Genomic DNA, 16,835 nt, shown 5'->3' on the forward strand with positions numbered 1-16,835 from the left:
TGGAGAAACGGGAACCCTTGCGCACTGTTGGTGGGAATTTAAACTGGTGCAGCCAGTATGGAAAACTGTATGGAGCTTCCTCAAAAAATTGAAAATAGAACTACCATATGATCCAGCAGTTCCACTTCTGGGTATTTATCCAAGGAATACAAAAACACTAATTCGAAAAGATTTATGTACCCCCATATCCATAGCAGCCTTATTTACATTAGCCAAGATATGGAAACAACCGAAGCGTCCACAGATGGATGAAGGGATAAAGAAGATGGGTATATACACACACAGTGGAATAGTACTCCTGTAACCGAGCAGGACCCTACGGGGCCTTCCCAGGACGGACCCCTCCCCCATACCCTCTGCTGTAGCTCCTCCCTGAAGGACCTAGATAACAGTACCTGACGCACATTTCCTGAGCTGTCTTGCAGATACTAAAACCACCACCAAATGGAAGAAACTACCTACCTGATGACCGGGAGCACACAGCCGCCAGAGCTACTGGAGCCTGAGGATTGGTAACGTGACACTGCCCCGTTACCTCACCATCAACCAACCAGAGACTTGTGCACAGGCAGATTACATACTCTGCGACTCCCCTCCCTCACCTGGCCTTTAAAAAGGCTTTCCTGAAACCCACCAGGGAGTTCAGGTGTTTTGAACACTAGCTTCCCCAGACTCCTTGCTTGGTACCCTGCAGTGAATGCTGCCCTTTCCTTCCCACAACCCGCTGTCAGAAATTGGCTTTACTGAGCGCAGGCAAAAGGACCCAAGTTTGCTTCGGTAACACTCAGACATTAAAAAAAACTGGAATCTTGCCATTTTCAACAACCTGGATGGACCTTGAAGGCACTATGCTAAGTGAAATAAGTCAGACAAAGAAAGACAAATGCTGTATTATTTCACTTACACTTGGAATCTAAACAAACAAAGCAAAGCAAAGCAAAACAACAACAAGCTCATAGATAAAGAGACAGTTTAGTGGCTGCCAGAGGGGAGAGGGGATAGCGGGTGAGTAAAATGCGTGAGGAGGGTCAAAGGTACAAACTTCCATTATAAAATAAATAAGTCACAGTGATATAAGGCACAGCGTAGTGACTACAGACGGTAAAACTGCATTGCATATTTTAGTTGCTAAAGCTGCTAAGACGGTAAATCTTAGAAGTTCTCATCACAAGCAAAACAAAATTTGTTAACTGTGTGGTGACAGTGACTAGACGTACTGTGATGATCATTTCACAGTGTATGTAAGTATCGAGTCATTATGTTATACACCTGAAACTAATATAATGTTACATGTCAATTATACCTCGAAAAAAAAGTAGTCAAAAAAACATGAATCAATATATGAAATAGCTTTAGCATTTTACGTTAAAGTCCAAGATATGAAGAAATATAAACTTTAATTTCTAATAGCATTGTATAACAGAAAAAATGCCACAGAAATCACAAAAGGTCGCACGGTAATTTCACCTAATTTTCTATCTTTCTATAATAACTAATTTTTGAAGAGAAGATGAGCAGCTGGTATTTAAGACTTATATTTGCTTATCAAATGTTAAGAGAAAGGAACTGTAAAAGTTGCTCACTTCAGTATCTCCATTCAGAGACCACAGTCATGGTAACCTATACTTTAACACCAGCAACTTCTTTTTCAGGGTCAAAAAGAATTAGGGCTCATTAGAATTATTTTACTCAGCAGCAAGAAAGGGTAGATTAGAAGTCAGAAAAATTGGCTTTTAAGCTAATTGAATTGGTGGAAAAATTGTTTAGCTTCTCTGCGCCTCCAATTTCTCAACTAGAAACAAAGCAGTTGGCTAAATAATTCATAAGGCTTACTTCAGCTCTTAACATTTTATGATTCAAAGGGTATTCACAAACTGATAAAACAGAGAGGCTTCTCTTTTTACAATTTCTAAATGAGCAGGTGAAAACACAGTTCACTGCTAGCCTCCGTGTGAAATTTCCACGTAAACCCCGTTTTGAAGACTCATCCACTTTTTTGAAAAGGATTTTGGTTTTTTAAAGTAATCAGAAGTCTTACTAAAAACACAATATTGTGTCTGGCATCGATCATCTGTTATTTAACAAAGAAACAACTCTTCCTTAGTTAAATGAACCAATTTAAATGCCTTGCTTTTGGAAACCGCTACTGACCTCCAAAAGCCCTACAGCGTACAGGGAAATACGGCCTAAATGTCAGTGATGAATCTGCTAAACTGGCAAGGACTCACCTCAAATGTGTCTGCTATGCATGGCTTCACTAAATATCATAACCAAATAATCACTCTGTCTTCTGACATCACTCAAACTCATACATAATCCACAGACGGGGGATCCTAAAAAGCCTTGCATATATCCCAAGCCAGTCTACAATCAAACTGAGAAGCGGTGGCAGGCAGGAACCCGCAGTTCTAACGTATAGTGAGAACCAGGTCAGGGATACGTGACATTTTCACACACGTAATCCCAAGTCAGAGGTAGCCTGTGGGGTTCAGGCAGCTGACATACGATGACTAAAGTAGGCTAGCTGTTAGATGAAGACAATGAGTAAATGATCCTTTCCTCAGTGTCAAAGTCAAGCTGCAGTGGGGACTCTGGCACGTCTCAGCCTCATCCAAAGAGCCCCCACTGAACTCCAGCCAACTGAAACCATCTGGAAAGACAGGTCATGTTGCCAGAGCTTCCGAGTTTCAAGAAAAGCCAGAAATACATTTTATGTGCCTTGACTCTTTAAGATTGTGGTAAAAGACATATAAAGTTTACCATCTTTAACATCTTCAAGTGTACAGTTCATTAGTGTTAACTACATTCGCAGAATTGTGCCATCCATCTCCAGAACTTTTTCATCATGCAGAACAAAGTCCTAGAGATTCTCATACTAAGTGAAGTAAGCCAGATAGAGAAAGACAAAGATCATACGATATCACTTATATGTGGAATCTAAAACAATGATACAAATGAACTTATTTATAAAACAGAAATAGACTCCCAGACATAGAAAACAAACTCATGGTTACCAAAGGGGAAAGATCGGGGGAGGGATAAGTTAGGAGTTGGGGATTAACATATACACACCACTATATACAAAACAGATAAACAACAAGGACCTACTGTATAGCACAGGGAACTCAATATTCTGTCATACCCTATAAGGGAAAACAATCTGAAAAGGAACATATATAGATATAGATAGATATATGAATCACTGCGCTGTACACCTGAAGCTAACACAGTATCGTAAATCAACTATACGTCAATTAAAAAAATAAATAAGTAAAACAAAGTCGATACCCATGAAACAACAACTCTCCATTTTCTCCTTCCCCAGACCCTGGCAACCACCATTCTACTTTCTATGAGTTTGACTACTTTAGATACCTTGATTTTTTTTTAATGTTGGCAACTAATTAAAATTTATACCGTTCTGGGCGACTACCCATTTGTGACTGCTTACGATTACTCAAAGCACTTCAGTGTTTCAAAAATACAAAAGCCAGCTGATCAAACACAGGTATAGGGCTTCCCTGGTGGCGCAGTGGTTGAGAGTCCGCCTGCTGATGCAGGGGACACAGGTTCGTGCCCCGGTCTGGGAAGATCCCACATGCCGCGGAGCGGCTAGACCCGTGAGCCATGGCCACTGAGCCTGCGTGTCCGGAGCCTGTGCTCCGCAACGGGAGAGGCCACAACAGTGAGAGGCCCGCATACTGCAAAAAAAAAAAAACAAAAAAAAAAACAAACAAACAAACAAAAAAACACAGGTATAGCACTAACATCCAAGTCCAGGAAATTTTAGAGTTCAGACGTGCTTTTCTTACCCTTACGTGTACTCTGAGAAAAGACGAAAGCTTTGAGATATGCTTTACATGAATTCTTACCATGCCTGCTTGATGTAAGAACCACATGAGGTAGTCTTCCTGAATGTCCACAAGACTGGAAACCTCAGGAATATAAAATGTATCATATTCCACATGCTTCACTTTAAGATTTACCTGATGAAGAACAAAACAAGGGCAACTAAGACCCAGGCGACTGGTAAGCGGCTGCCCACAGAACATCTCGGTAGATCATTTGATCCTACTATCTCTGCATCCCTCTCCCCTCTGGTTCTTCTCTATGCTCACCTTGTATAACTTCTCCAAGAGCTTGAGCGCTGCTGTAATGTAATTGTTAAACAGTACAGGAATTAAGAATGTCTTTCTTCCTCTCAGTAGATAAACGACGGCACCTTTATAGAGGTTTACCAGCTTCGTGAAATATTTCGGGCATACCTGAGACCACCAGTTATCTTTAGAAAGAAAGGAAAGACATATTTCAACATGGGATCTTCATCAAGTATTGATGTCTTCTGCCTGCTGGCTAAAAACTGCTCCAGCTAGAAGGTAAGCATTAGTCGAAAATACAGTTTCCCAAAACTAACTTTAAAAAGAATCCATTAAAGCACTTCTGGAGAGAGTGGCAGCTGTACGGGAATCCTGGAGCTTTGTTATAAAGCTCTATTTGATTTTTTTCCTCAAGGATTCATCCGGAACGCTAATCTAAAAGGTCAGCTCCAAGGGCACATGTGGACAAGATGCTCAGGCACATATTTCGGGCAGGAGCATTCACATATCCTCGTCCTTTTAGCCCTCTTCTCAGCCACCACCTAAGTCCTGTAAAAAAGAAAACCCCAAACTTTTAAAAGTCAGGTAATAGTCCTTCAAAGATCGCTATCTCTACCTCACAGTCTATCAGAACACCTGAGACAATACGCCCCGAAGGGCTTTTGAGCTTAAAAAAATTAAGGACTAACATCTTACTGGTGCTTTCATGATTATCTGTAGAATGGTTCCACCTTCTACAAAAGGTGGAAGCAATATGGAAAAGCCAGTATTCCATCCTGAGCCACACAGGTCTCTTTGCTCATGGGGAGACCACACTCGAACATCCTACTCCATATGGAACTCAGAAGTTACTGAGCTGCAGTGAATATACCTAAAAAAAAGGTACCGGGAAAATATAAAATAAAAGGAAAAAGCCAGGTGCCAGACGTTCTGCATTTGATTAATAAAAACATCTCAGGCTCTACTCCCATGAGAGACACTCTCCAATTCACTGAGGAACGGAAGGTTCTTATCTCAGCAAAGTGTCCGTAGCCTGCAAAAATCAGTGTGGACTCAACTGTCCTAAAAAAGAAAAACAAAACAAACATTTGGTAAGTCGCCACTGGGTCATTTCCTTCCTCTCCTTTTCTGGAGACCTGTGTATCACACCACAACTGTTCATTTCACTCCCACCCCCTAAATTAGGTATAAGAGAAAAAACAACAGATGGACACTAATTCTGAGGCACTATTAACCACTAGCAAGTGTAGGAGGAGAAAAAAATAAAGTCTAATAATCTAACTTTGTGAATATGTAAACATCAAGATTAGTTTGGTGTAAATCATTTCAAATAACCTAAATAATGGTTTGATTTGTTCAAACTGCAAATTAGAAATTAACAGCAAACAAAGAAAAGTTTTAAGTGTTAAGGATATTAAATGGCAACAAATTGATGCTTCAATGTCAATCCACCAGGAGCCAACGGTCACACGAATAAAATAAAAAGCACAAAACCTCTGGTATTCAGTGTAGCAAATCACCTAAGACTTTGCTGGGGTTTGTATCCAGCCGCAGAATGGCCATAGCCAGGGGAATAGTCAACGTTATGTAATACTTAGAATCCTGGAGCAGGGGAAACTCCGGTAGTATTAAGTAGATTCTCATTGCTTCAACATCTGGTGGTGAACTTGACAACTGAGGAATCAGGCAACTTTCAAAGCTATTTAAGATCTGCATGAGAGAAAAGAGTATTGAGAAATTCAAACACATCTGAGATCTAGTTACCTGATCTCTAAATTCATAAACTATTTGAGAGACTCTCAACTCTCATTCATTCAGTATGTACTCAAGACCCTCTATGAGCCAGGCACTTGTCTGGGCACTCAGGATACATCAGTGAAAAGAAAAGCCACAGATCTGTGCCCATGCAGACCTTACACTCTGGGGGAGCATTTCCTTAGAAAAACTTAAGCCAGAGAGAAAGTTCAAGGCAGGTCAAATTCCCAAAGTGAATATTTTACAGAGTTATGATTTATACAAGATTTCTGCCTTTTCATCCTTTTTCTTTCTCTCTTGAAAGTCAACTTACTTCAATGCAAAAATGCATTTTTAAGCATGCACTTTGTAAAAGTAAAAAACCATACCTGTTCTAGAATCATGGAGTGCTGAGAGTTCATTAACTTCTCAAACAACACTCTAGTTGAGTTCAGGTCAATCCCAGGGATTTTGGGACTTGTTTTAAAATGCTCATCAATTCTAAACAAACAAAAACAAAAAATATGTATAGCACAGGGAACTCTACTTAATGCACTGTGGTGACCTAAATGGGAAGGAAATCCAAAACGGAGGGGATATATGTATATATAAAGTTGATTCATCTTGCTGTACAGTAGAAACTAACACAACACCGTAAAGCAACTATACTCCAATAAAAATTATTTAAAAAAAATATGTAATAGGGGCTTCCCTGGTGGCGCAGTGGTTGAGAGTCCGCCTGCCGATGCAGGGAACACGGGTTTGTGCCCCGGTCCGGGAAGATCCCACATGCCGCGGAGCAGCTGGGCCCATGAGCCATGGCCGCTGAGCCTGCGCGTCCGGAGCCTGTGCTCCGCAACGGGAGAGGCCATAACAGTGAGAGGCCCGCGTACGGAGAAAAAAAAAAAAAAGTAATAAAAGAAAAACAAAACAAACACTCTGATAGGTAGGAATTACAAAGCTGTCAACAAAATATGTACTCTACATACTGATCAGATGGTCAGATCTAAATTTGACCTGGCAGACCAGATGCACAAAAACATTAACTCTGGGGAAACCTGACAGAATAAATCTCTCTAGAATCGCTTCTTTCAAGATGATCTTAAAATTTTAAAGTCTTGGGTTTCCCTGGTGGCGCAGTGGTTAAGAATCCGCCTGCCAATGCAGGGGACACGGGTTCGAGCCCTGGTCCGGGAAGATGCCACGTGCCGTGGAGCAACTAAGCCCGTGCGCCACAACTACTGAGCCTGCGCTCTGAAGTCCGCGAGCCACAACTACTGAGCCCGTGAGCCACAACTACTGAAGCCTGTGCACCTAGAGCCCATGCTCCACAACAAGAGAAGCCACCACAGTGAGAAGCCCGCGCACCACAGTGAGGAGTAGCCCCTGCTCTCCACAACTAGAGAAAGCCCGTGTGCAGCAACGAAGACCCAACGCAGACAAAAATAAATTAATTAAAAAAAATTTTTTTTCAAGTCTTTTTTCCTTCAAGTCAAAGTACAAGGATCATCATTTCAATTTGAGGCTGTCTTAAAATTTATATGCACAGTGTTCTTTTCCTGATTTACTTTTGTATTTTTGACTCTTTCTGTCATTGTGGTACATTGAACTAGACATAGATGCTATGCCTACGTGCAAAAAAACATCCCTTGTGCAAACTGGCCCACTCATCAACAAATGCCAAGTTTAAAGCAAGTATTTTTTAAAAACTCAGATCTACAATAAATGCAAAGTTAATGCCTCACTCAGTTAACACAAGGGATACAATTACATTCACTCAAGGACTAATTTCACTGCTACTGTTTTTAACCTCCTAGCAACTAATCATTTTTCTAACCTTAAATAAAGTCTTAGTTTTTTAGAGATTTGGAGAATGTCTCTTTTAAATTCCCACTCTTGAACACACCACATCTGCTAACTACAAAAGAACTATCTATTTGCAAAACAGCCTTCTGTTTATGCGTAACAGACACATTCAGATAGTTTTAATACCATCTGACATCATTGTTTTAATCTATAAAAAATAAGTTGAGTTTCTAACATTTGAAAAAAAACATAATTATATATATTGGAATCTAAGTGGTCAAACAAAAAGAGCTACTTAGGCATCGTTTGTTGGATCTTTTGTTACTGCCGTTCTAAAAATAAATTTGCCCAAAACATAGAAATTAATTCCAATGTCCCATATGTAACCTTCCATATGCTTAGAAGTATCTTCTGCTATGCTGTTAAGAAAAAACAAAATATTTTATCTACATGTATTTATGCTTTGTTAAACTGGATCTTCACCTTCACTGGTTTACTACGATGTAGTTTACATAAAGCAGGAAGAGAACTCCAGAAATAGCACCGAAGTCCATTTAAAAAAAAAGATTTATGGGCTTCCCTGGTGGCGCAGTGGTTGAGAGTCCGCCTGCAGGGGACACGGGTTCGTGTCCCGGTCCGGGAAGATCCCGCATGCCGCGGGGCGGCTGGGCCCGTGAGCCATGGCCGCTGAGCGTCCAGAGCCTGTGCTCCGCAACGGGAGAGGCCACAACGTTGAGAGGCCCGGATACTGCAAAAAATAATAATAGTAATAAAAAAATAAAGGTTTTACCCACAAATCTACAGAATCCGTGATACTAAGGATGGATAGCCTAAGAAATCCGGCCAAGAGCCATCCCCAACTTTCATAAAAGCTGTCCTTCTAGAATAAGATTTCTCAACCTTGGGACTATCGATTTTTGGGGTCAGATAATTCTTTTCTGGGTGGGTGGAACTGTGAGATACTTGGCAGCATCTCTGGCCTTTGCCCACTAGATGCCAGTAGTATATTCTCCACCACTGTTAACAACCAAAAAATGTCAGTAGAGATTGCTGAACGTCCCCTGGGAAGCAAATGAGCCTGGTTGAGAACCACTATTCTAAAAGACCAACATTAGCACAATACAGAATATTTTTGCCTGGAGGGAAAGCCTAAGTATTGACTCTGAAATGAACTGGATGAGCTCATTTCAGTTGTCCTAATGATACAAGTAAATGACTTTGCAATCTTTAACTGTAACTGAACAGAGTTTTTGAAGCAATCACTTGCAACCCAGTTAGGGACAGAATTTGGGGCAGGGATGGAGTGGGACGTGAGATTCACACACAAACTGAAGTCTAAGTCTTCGTGGGATTTCATTAGCATTGTTACTGGCAGGAAAAGGATAGAAAGATGGTCAGGACTTGGGATCACCAACGATCAAAACCTATGACAAGACCCTTCTGCTGCAGCAAGTTCCTGAGGGGGATATTTGCAGAAGGGATAAGGCCTGGCAAAGAAACATTATTTACAACCTGGGAGTTCAGGCCAAATGTAATTTCCTGGTGGGTTGGGCTGGCCCTGAGCCCAAGGAGTGCCTGAAGCGTCTTTGGAACTTTTTCCCTAAATTCACTCTTTCTGAGAAAAGAAAAAACTATGGGAAAGCAAACCAAAGAAACCAAGGAGATTTTTTTTTTTTTTTTTGCGGTACGCGGGCCTCTCACTGTTATGGCCTCTCCCGTTGCGGAGCACAGGCTCCGGATGCGCAGGCTCAGCGGCCATGGCTCACGGGCCCAGCCGCTCCGCGGCATGTGGGATCTTCCCGGACCGGGGCACGAACCCGTGTCCCCTGCATCGGCAGGCGGACTCTCAACCACTGCGCCACCAGGGAAGCCCCAAGGAGATTATTTAAAGAATTAAGAATTTAAGAATAAATACGACTAACATTTTGGAATACCCTGAAAAATCTTACTTTTGACTACACCAACCCTTTCTGAGATGCCGTGTCTCTCCTTGGTAACCTGCTTCTCTGCCAACCAGGCATGAATCAGCATAGCTCTTCCTGAGGTCCTCTCACTCATCATCATTGGGCGTTCCAATTTCTGTGCAAATCATTGGCTTATCCACTGAATTAAGGCCAACCACCATCAAAGAGAACAGAAGTCTTTCACGGCCTTTGCTGAGTATTTGCATCACATGTGGTTTTTTTTTTTTTTTTTAAGACTCTAAATCACTTACTTTTTCTCAAGAAAACTTCCATTCCAGCAGGCTGCAGAAGATAATATCTGAATGACACCGCTGCTCAGGAAGAAAAAGGGAGGGAAGCCTTTAATAATTACAAATAAATGGTTGTTTAAGCATTAAACAACAGGGTTAGTCCTCTATTCCAGGGTTTCACTAATAGCCGCTTTTTCTTACCCAGGTGAAGCCTTGGAAAATGTACATTGCTTGAGAGAAACATTGTGTTATGTCTCAAAATGGACAAGAGCTTAAGTTTTCCTTAAGTCACGTTAAAGTAAAATAAAAAGACGGTATCAAAGCTACCAAAAGAAAACTCTTGGGCCTAATAATAATGATCTTGAACATTCTTTTCCCACCAATCATCTAAGACACTCCCCACCTCACCTCCAAAAGTGAACACAAAATAAAACCAAAAAAAGAGAAGCTGAGCTGTTATTTACCAAACACAGAAAGTATCTTTGTGAATTAATAACCAAACAAGTACTTCCTTCTACTTTGTTACCCATCTGAGAAAGAAACTAAAAATAAGTGAAATAAGTGTTTATTCCTATTACCTAGATTACATAATGTCTGAGGAAACCGCTAGTTTCTGAGGACCCAGGGTGAAACTGCAGGCAGGAACCCCGGACTCTCTTATTTAATATAAGGAAAAGGGAAGGAATAAAATATACGGTTGAGGAGGGGATCACAGCAACTTCTATTAATCAGAGAATCCAGGTCAGGAAAGATCTTTAGAGACCATTTCTTGCATCCTGTCCTCTTGTAAATAAGAAAACTAAGAATTAGGGCTTCCCTGGTGGCACAGCGGTTGAGAATCTGCCTGCCAGTGCAGGGGACACGGGTTCGAGCCCTGGTCTGGGAGGATCCCACATGCCGCGGAGCAACTGGGCCAGTGAGCCACAGCTACTGAGCCTGCGCGTCCGGAGCCTGTGCTCCGCGACAAGAGAGGCCGTGATAGTGAGAGGCCCGCACACCGATGAAGAGTGGCCCCCGCTCGCCTCAACTAGAGAAAGCCCTCTCACAGAAACGAAGACCCAACACAGCAAAAATAAATAAATTAATTAATTAAAACTCTTACCCCCAACATCTTAAAAAAAAAAAAAGAAAACTAAGAATTAGTGAAGTGTCAAGGTCCCAGCCAAGGAGGTCTCAGTCCCCCCACCCCTCCCACAGTGAGTCTCGTCCCCCAGCCCCTTCCCTGCCACCTTCCAGCCTGAGCGACCCAGCAGAACCGCCCAAAGTTAGAGGGATTCGGAGGACCGCCATGGAGGTGCTCTAGGGCATTCCCAATAATCCTCCACTCAAAAAGGTGCCACCTGGGGCTTCCCTGGTGGCGCAGTGGTTGAGAGTCCGCCTGCCGATGCAGGGGAAAATGGGTTCGTGCCCAGGTCCGGGAAGATCCCACACGCCGCGGAGCGGCTGGGCCCGTGAGCCATGGCCGCTGAGCCTGCGCGTCCGGAGCCTGTGCTCTGCAACGGGAGAGGCCACAACAGTGAGAGGCCCATGTACAGCAAAAAAAAAAAAAAAAAGCTGCCACCTGGTGTACCCAAACTTTAGGGCCCTGGGCATTTGCTCCACTGCGATCTCTATCATAAAGCAAGATGCTTTATACACATTTCTGTGAACCATCACCACCTAATATTCAGCCTGATTCATTCATTCCCAAGAATTAGACTCTGCAGAAAAAATGGAAATGCTGAGGAAAGCCAATAAAATGTGTAAAAATGTAAAAATAAATACATACATAAATTCTCTTTTAAGAATGAAATAATCTTGCTGAAAGGCCTCAGTCCTTTAACTGTACTTTTTTCTCTACTGGACACCGAATTACTATCTCAACTGATCATTCTGAATGTGAAAATGCTAAATTACTCAGATTAGGTAAAATAAGCTTAGATTTGGGATGCGCTTTGCAATATGCATATGAAGAAAGTCTTGGAGTTAAACAATAACACTGAGTTTTCTTAGCAGAAAGGCCAGCTCAGGCCTCCATCGGTCAGGACTGAGATCCAAACAAGGGAGGCTGAGGAACACGTTCTGTGAGAAAACGGGGGAACAACCTATGACGTTATCCGGGTCTAAGGGTACCGAATCCTGAATAAACATGTGCCCAAAAAATGCTTCCCTGAAATGTAAAACTCCATTTATATTCACAACCTCAATCTGGAAGTAGGGGAAAAAATCACTAAGCTAGGAAGTTCCCACACACTCTGAAACAACATGAAAACATGCAACCACATACTTGATTGTATTTGCATTGTTGTGTTCTGAGAGTTTCTGTCTCCAAACTGCTATGGTTTCATCATTGATTAAACTGGTGTAATGTGCTTGGTTCATCATCCTGAAGTCGACGGCCGGAGAAGAATTCTGAAGGATTAAATATAACAATAAAAAAGAGAAACCATGTAACAGCATGGATCTTTCCTCATCTCCCTCTCCCCGCATATTCCCCGCTTTGTGTTGCACTTACATACAGGAGCTGGGGTGCACTGCCAGATCCTCCCACCCTTCAGAATGGAGGCGCTCACTCCCCCAGCTGCCGAGAGTGTGCACTCCTGAGGGCTCCCAGCTGTGCTGCCCTGGGCTAGAGCTTCGGTCCTTTCCCACCCAGCAGCAGGTGGGGGCATGGTACGAGGACACAGTCCCCTTGCCTCCGGCAGGATTTAAACCTGTAAGATTCCTCTGGGAAACAGACTCTGAGCCTGAGATTTCTGTTCAGGGGCGGGGGTGGCTTTAGAACCACATTTCCTTAGGGATGGAGGAGGCAGGACTGGGCCGAAGGAGACGCTGAACTGCGGCTCAGTGTAACAGAGGCCTCAGCCAGTCCCACGGGGAGCTCTGAAGTTGGGATGGCCCTTGAGCACACTCCCCAGAGAAACCAAACCAATGTGACTTCCTCAGGCTTCTTTCCCGCTCTGCTGTGACTCACCGTAACATCAAGGCTTTCACATTACATCATTTGCCACAGCTGTTGACCGAACTCCAACAAAATGTATTATAAAAAGTCAGAGTCAGTGACAATCTGTATCGCAAACCATCCTTGAAAACTTAATGCCTCTTAATGCCCTGCTCAGAGTATAGAGCTATAAACTTATAAGAAAGGTAACAAAAAGGACATGTCAATCATGGCCTTGAAAATCCCAAATGCTGCCCAGCACTGTACTGCACGTCCTTTCTTCAGTGAGATGAAAAAATAATAATAATATAAGCACTTCTATTTCCTAAAATGGCTCTTTTTCACCTCAGTTTCCCCCCATCCTGTTCTCGATCTAGAACTAAGAAGAAGCTGAGAGTGCTTTATGACTCCTGTACTTGTCACTATAAAGGAGGAAAGAAGTAATATGAAAGCATGAACCAGATGATCACTTTTTCTCCTTTGCACCTGCACATAAAAACACAAGTTTCTGAGTAAATTTTCTTGGTTATCTTCTCAGAGTTATGAGTTTAGATATCATTATAAGGGGAAAGGAGAAGGGCACGTAACAAATCAGAGACGCTTGTCAAAGTGTATGATCATCTGTTCTTGATCATTATTTTACGAAAATGACCACAGACATCTATTGAGAGAACAAAAGGCATCTTGGATTACACAGAGAAAACCCATAAGACAGAGCAGACACTTGAGAACACACAAACAAGACTGCCTCTCCACCATGGTCTTGCAACCCACTGTCATTATGTAAATTTTAATTACTTCCCCCATTCAGAGGGGTAGCTGAACACAGACACTAGCACATACTTACAATAAAATATAAACATAGAACTACTCTGTCAGTCTTCATTGCAAGTCCAATAAACCACAGATGCCTTGCATGCAGTGCAACCTCAGAATCACATGAAGACTCAAGAAAAAGCGTCGATTTTCCATACCTTCGAATTACATACAGCCCCAAAAGAAAAAATTGGTCTAGGTCGGTGTTTCCCAACCGTGGCTGCACTTTGGATCACCAGAGCTTTCAAAAATCCCAACAGCCAAGTCACACTCTAGACCAGTTAAATCAGAATCTCTAGAGACATCAGCATCTTTTTAAGACTCCTAGGTCTTAGTCAATAATTATGTAATATCTTTGTATGGTGACAGACGGTAACTAGACTTCTTGTGGCGACCATTTTGAAATTATAGAAATATCAAATCACTGTGCTGTGTACCAGGAACTAAAATAGTGTTATAGGTTAATTATACTTCAAAATCAAGCACACAAACAATACTTTTCTAAGTCATATTCTATTTTTAGTTTCTTTTTTCTTTGTTATCTTACATTTTTAATGCATACAACTCTTGCAGCTGTTTAAAAATTTAACCTGGAAAATTTAATTTTTCCAAAAATATGCTTTCACTTCCTTCTCATCAACGTTTTGTTCTCCAGTCCCAACAGTGTTAATTACAGTAAATTTAAAAGCCAAGTACGAATATCACATACCATATTTACAAAAGAAATGAAACAAAGTTTTATGTTGAATTTCACAGGAAAATTGAAGTTGGTTAATCAAGCCAGTTTCATAGGGAAATGAATACTTCAAACTCTACTACTTGTGGACACAAAGTTATCCTGCAGAGATTCAGGGCTTTTCATATTTCGCTCTATTAGCATCTTAAAGGAACAAAGAATAGTCTCAGCTTTTCTCAAGGTTTCTCTGTGAAGCACTGAAGCTGGTCCTAAGATAGGTCTAAAGCAACAGTTCCAAATCACCCCAGATGGCTGCACTCAACAGAACTTTCTCCAGGATCCTGACCTGGAAAAGAGCTAACTGTCAGTTTCAGCTGTCCAACCTGCAGCCTCAGACTCCACCACAACCTTTAATACCAAAGTCACAGAATGATACCGACTAGAAGGCAAGAACATCGCGTATTGAAAGTTGGCGAAGTATCAGAGAGAGGCGGAGAGTTTCCAGCAGCGACAAGGCCCCTTGTGTCCACAGACCCTCATTTTCTTTCCAACCTATTCTGATTCCTTTGTCATCACCAAGGGCCCTTCCCTGCTCCTCCAGCGAAAGATAAGGATCCACGCACTACAGACTGCTGGTCCTCCCTAAGTGCTTGTTGGATAAAAGCAAGGTGGACAGGGAAGGAGAGGGGTAGGGAGGGAGAGAGGAGAGGAAGCCTGAGAGCAGGGCAGGGGGTGGAAAGCAGGAAACAAATCTGTGCTGATTTCAGACTGACATTTCTCGTCCAGAGAGGGGGGTGAATTAAAGCCCTGTCACAGATACCTGGCCCATGTTCTCCACAACCTTCAGTCCTGAAAGAATGTCATTCTTCCTGACTTACCCACCACAGTGATGCAGGAGACAACCTGAGGGAAATTTTAGCGTGGTGCTACGAGCAGATGATAAATAACAAAGGAGAGCTGAATACCGTGGCATCTCTTATACTTCGTGTAGACTCAATCACATCGAACCAACCCAGAGAGCTCTCAAACACCCAGCATTTGTGGCTACTTAACCGGGAAGCAAAGAATGGAAAGTCAAATAATCCCAAAGTAAGTATGAACTCTCTAAGGTCTCCTTAAATCTCTTTTGGGACAAATCCAGATATAAATAAATAATGTTCAATTATAAATTAGAACTCTGTGATTAAAATACCAAGAAAATTATTGGCACCTCAAGGAAGCAAAATGGAGATGACCTCAAGGTTTAGTTGGCTTATTTTAATATAATAAAATGGATAGAAACAAAGAGTAACGTTGCTCTCATGTAATTATCTATTAAAATAAATACTGGTTCACCATTATTCCACCCCCAAAGTAATAGTCAAAAGAAAAGTTTACCTCATATTTGGAGCAAAGTACAAAAGTCTGGTCTCCTCCAGAGAAGATCTGCTTAACAATATGATATTTAAAGCGATCTGTCAAAAAAATTTTCAAGAGCATAGTTTTCAACAATTAACGTTTTTCCTTGATCCCCTTTTCTAATATTCCAAAATGTGCTTCAGAACGGTTTCCTATCCATTTAATTCTGTCCGAGAAGTAAGAAACCTCCTCCCCCGGCTCTCTTCCCAGGACCGTTTCTACTTCAGTTAAAACTAAACATATAAGACTGTATCTTCCACTCTAACCCTCCCTGCCTCCCTCCCACTGCCAGCTTGTCCTGACCTCGTTTCTGTTTTTCGTTCTAAGTCTGTCATGCCACTGCCCTGAAGTTTAAAAGAGTCACTACCATAAACCATAACGTCTGCTAAGAAATCATTCGGCCCCTGAGGGTGGCGGTCTGCAGCCCCTCCGGAGGACCTCCACATCCTACCCCAGCTCTGCCTCCCATCATACTGCGCCCGTGCTGACACACCCCTACCACCACCTTGCTTTTATTTCTAGCGCACCACACTACCTCCTACCTCCACGCCTCTTCCTCTGCCTCCCCCAGTGCACACCGTATTCTCCATGAATGGCGCCTCCTAGAGCATAACTGGAAAGGTGCCCCTGGAATGTGCGATTCCACGGTACTCACCACTGCCCACCCACTCACAATCCTCTACCTGGCTAACTCCAAATCATCCTTTAAGACACAGCTCAGACTTCCTCTAACCGGAATACTCCTTGACGCCTTCCTCTGTGCTCCCACATTACCATGAAGGTTCCTAAAACCACAGCATTTACATGACAAATTGAAATGTACCTACTTTGGCAAACATCCAAGCACAGATTTACGATCACATAAGTTATGCGGTAATTAAACTTCAAAAACTTTGTGGTTTCAAATTAACCTATACAACGTTTGAGTTTTTTACATTGGCGTATTTCTTAAATATATGCATTCCTAACATGCGTACCATGCCTTAGAGAAGAAGAAATTTACAAATGATTCAGAAGAGGACACCAAGCCATTCTTTCACTTTGGGTAACATCACCTAAACAAAATCTTGTTTAGTTTACATTTTAAGTTCCACTACATTTTTAGATGCTCATGTGTTCCTTTCATAAATATTTATTCAGTGAGAAGTTTGTGCCAGGCCCTGTGCTATATGCCAGGTTTATAAAGAGGAAAAG

General features: G+C 42.1%; 1 protein-coding gene across 16 annotated transcripts in view; it reads right to left on the reverse strand.

Moving 5' to 3' along the window:
* HERC3 (HECT and RLD domain containing E3 ubiquitin protein ligase 3) overlaps window positions 1-16,835 on the reverse strand; it is a 142,016-nt gene that overhangs the window by 69,722 nt on the left and 55,459 nt on the right. For 13 of the 16 annotated variants that reach the window (XR_002174624.3, XR_012332182.1, XM_019926403.3 and 10 more), the window contains 7 exons: window positions 15,621-15,697; window positions 12,098-12,222; window positions 9,853-9,912; window positions 6,221-6,332; window positions 5,618-5,807; window positions 4,119-4,282; window positions 3,873-3,986 (listed from right to left, as the gene is read on the reverse strand). Coding sequence is in view for 13 of the 16 variants with exons in the window: in XM_019926403.3 (XP_019781962.1) it covers window positions 3,873-3,986; window positions 4,119-4,282; window positions 5,618-5,807; window positions 6,221-6,332; window positions 9,853-9,912; window positions 12,098-12,222; window positions 15,621-15,697 (842 nt within the window). In the remaining 3 variants the exon portion in view is untranslated. Of the gene's footprint in view, window positions 1-3,872; window positions 3,987-4,118; window positions 4,283-4,414; window positions 4,647-5,617; window positions 5,808-6,220; window positions 6,333-9,852; window positions 9,913-12,097; window positions 12,223-15,620; window positions 15,698-16,324; window positions 16,427-16,835 lie in introns of those variants that run through there. The other 3 variants (XR_004526776.2, XM_033857391.2, XM_033857394.2) reach the window with 3 other exon arrangements.

Source organism: Tursiops truncatus, chromosome 5 (assembly GCF_011762595.2).
Source record: "Tursiops truncatus isolate mTurTru1 chromosome 5, mTurTru1.mat.Y, whole genome shotgun sequence".
Lineage (NCBI taxonomy): Eukaryota > Metazoa > Chordata > Mammalia > Artiodactyla > Delphinidae > Tursiops > Tursiops truncatus.